General features: G+C 43.7%; 1 protein-coding gene across 1 annotated transcript in view; it reads left to right on the forward strand.

The window, feature by feature from the left end:
* Positions 1-704: 704 nt before the first annotated feature.
* Positions 705-2,997, forward strand: part of NID2 (nidogen 2) — a 146,875-nt gene continuing 144,582 nt past the window's right edge. The window contains exons 1-2 of the mRNA XM_069082235.1: positions 705-1,076; positions 1,970-2,278. Of these exons, the coding sequence (XP_068938336.1) occupies positions 852-1,076; positions 1,970-2,278 (534 nt within the window). The 5' untranslated portion in view covers positions 705-851. The remainder of the gene's footprint in view (positions 1,077-1,969; positions 2,279-2,997) is intronic.

Here is a 2,997-nt window from a genome sequence, read left to right on the forward strand (position 1 = left end):
GCTACTCTGGTGATTTGGAATTTATAAGAGAAAATGAACATTTTGCAATCAAACATGTGCATTCATAACAAGGTGAATTTATTCTTGAGTTTCTTTCACTTTTCTTTCCTAGTGGATTGTTCCCTGGGAGACAGCTTAAACAATGGCTAAGGAGGGCTCTCTCATCCCATGAACTCTCATTTAAGAGTTGGGGAAGTGACCTACAGCAAGCACACTACCACAACTCCATCCAAGCAGAACACAGGGTTCTGCAGAGGGACGCTAGCAGTGTCCACCAGTTGGAAGGCGCTATTTCCAGGCAATTCCCCGCCCCCACATATATCCCTAACCAGGCCAAGGATGAAGTCATGTCCTCTCCTCAGTGTTGCCTTTGGGAACTAGGGGCCGTTTGTTTGGTGTAAGGAGTGGAAATGTAGGTTGGCAGCCTGTCCGACAAGGCATTTGGGAGCTGGGACGACCCCTAATGATTCACTCAATGTAAAGTATGAGAAAGAAGCGCAAGAATAAGAGGCTGCAGTGGCCTGAGGCTTTTAGCTAGTATCTCCTTCCGCCGCCTCCACCACAGATGCAGTTCAGTAGGGGCTCGGCCTAGAAAACTTTTAATGAGAACCAGATGCTGCTTCTGCCACCACTATTGAACTTTCTCAGACTCTGTAGCTCCTCTGATTGGTTCCTGTGTGGACTGCTGCAGCCAGTCAGGACTCTAGAAAAGACTTGGAGTCCCACCCTGGGCTTGGAGTGCCAGTAGGGAATCTTTGGTCGGATGTTCTAAGCACCCGATTCTGGACTGGCTGTGTTGGGGTGTGGGTGGTGGACGCGCTCTGCTCCTGAAGCAACTCCGCGAGCATACCATGAAGGGAGAAAGGGACACCGGTCAGCAGAGGCAGCTGTTGCTGCTGCTGTTTCATTTACACTGGCTACTACCTTCTGCCTCAGGCCTCCACCCACAGGACCTCTTTCCGTATGGTGAAGCCTGGGGGGACCAATTCCTGCAGGAAGGGGATGATGAAACCTCAGCCTTGATAAAGCTGAAGAGACCCCTGCAGTTCTATGAAGCTCAGTTCAGTAGCCTCTATGTAAGTTCAAACTCCTTTCCCGTTAGGAACCTTTTAGAAACTTTACCTTTTTTCCTCTTTGCTGAAAGAGGGATAAAGAGTGGTAGCAAGGGAGGAAGAAAGAAGGGAAGGTGAGAGAGAGAGAGAGAGAGAGAGAGAGAGAGAGAGAGAGAGAGAGAGAGAGAGAGAGAGAGAGAGAGAGAGAGAGAGAGAGAGAGAGAGAGAGAGAGAGAGAGGGAGAGACGCCCTCTGAGGGGAGGTGGGGAAGGAGGGAGGTGGTGGGGAAGGGAGAGGGAGAGGAGCTCCATGGTTTTGGAGATGGTTTTTCTCAGGGATATTTTTGCTTGATCCCAATCCCTTTCCAACTCCTATTAGAGAAGATTTTCAGCTGGACCAGCTTCAGTCAGAAAAAAAGGGGGGGAATCCAGATGTTAGTAATGTTGAAGGTTTAGTTTAGGGACTTAGGTAGGAGTGCATCATGTTCAGAGATAGAAATGATTTTTCACGGACCTGGAGAGATTTTTTTTCCATAGAGATGCATGTTTTCCTAGGACATACTATAAAGGAGTGAGAGTGTGATATAAAAAAAAATCCCAAGGCTATTTAGGACAGAAAATATGACTTTTTGAACTCAAGAAGATTGTGGTGAGGGGTTATGATTAATGAGATCTTCTAAAACTGAAATTAAGAATTTTAGACAAAGGGGTTGTGTTTTTTATCCTGTGAGAATGGGGAGTACATAATGTTGGATTTGGTACAATAGGAGCCACTCAACTTGTGAGGAGAAAATTACTGGAGAGAAAATGAGCAGAAGTATGGGATATAGGTTTGAAATACTATAGATCTTTAAAATTTGTGATAACTGATGGCATGATGTGTGTAGTTTTATATGGTACTTTTTGGTTTTCTTCCAGGTGGGCACTAATGGCATCATCTCAACTCAAGACTTTCCTAAAGAGATACAATATGTGAATAATGACTTTCCCACAGAATTCCCTGCAGTTGCCCCCTTCTTATCTGACCTTGATACTAGCAGTGGGAGGGGAAAGATATCTTACAGAGAAGATGACTCTGTGGAGATACTGAGCCAGGCAGCCCAATATATTCGGACTGGGTTTCCCAAAACTGCTGCAAACTACACACCAAACCATGCCTTTCTTGCTACATGGGAGGAGGTGGGTGCCTATGAAAAAGTGACACAAAATGTGTTGCCATCAAGGCTGGTAAGTGATACAGCTATGATCTCTTTCCAAAGGAAGAAAAGCAATTGGGTCTTGTATTAATGGAAACTTTGGTAGAGGGCATGAATTCTAAGACAAGCAAAAACAGGAAATGAAAATAGTTCTTACTAGAGCAGCATTACATAAATGTTTACTAAACAAGAAGTTCTACATTAGTTAGAACAAGCTTTCTTTTATAATTGGCTATATTGTGCTCTGTACTTATCTGTAAAGCAAATATACCTTTGCTTTGTGGGGCTTTTGTGTGGTTTTCAGGAGTGGTTTTCTGTGAAGGAAGCCTTCCTTAGAGGATAAGATTTACTGTGTAGATGGGAAAGCTTCTCAACATATTATTAATGGTTTTTTTTTTTCCTTTTGTCCCTTTCTTTCTTTCTTTTTCTTCCTTCCTTCCTTCCATCTTTTCGTCCTTTCTTTTTTTCTTTTTTAGATTTTTCTATTTTTGCTTTTTGGAGGGGGGAAGGTAGGGCAATTGGGGTTAAGTGACTTGCCCGAGGTCACATGGCTAGTTTTGTGTTAAGTGTCTGAGGTCGCATTTGAACTTAGGTCCTCCTGACTCCAGTGCCACTGCTCTATTCACTGCACCACCTAGCCATCTCTTTCTTTCTTCCTTCCTTCCTTCCTTCCTTTCTTTCTTTCTTTTTCTTTCTTTCTTTCTCTTTCTTTCTTTCTTTCTTTCTTTCTTTCTTTCTTTCTTTCTTTCT

Source organism: Petaurus breviceps, unplaced genomic scaffold (genome assembly GCF_028583685.1).
Source record: "Petaurus breviceps papuanus isolate PSGF00001 unplaced genomic scaffold, PetGlider_PUasm1.0 164, whole genome shotgun sequence".
In the NCBI taxonomy this organism is placed as follows: domain Eukaryota; kingdom Metazoa; phylum Chordata; class Mammalia; order Diprotodontia; family Petauridae; genus Petaurus; species Petaurus breviceps.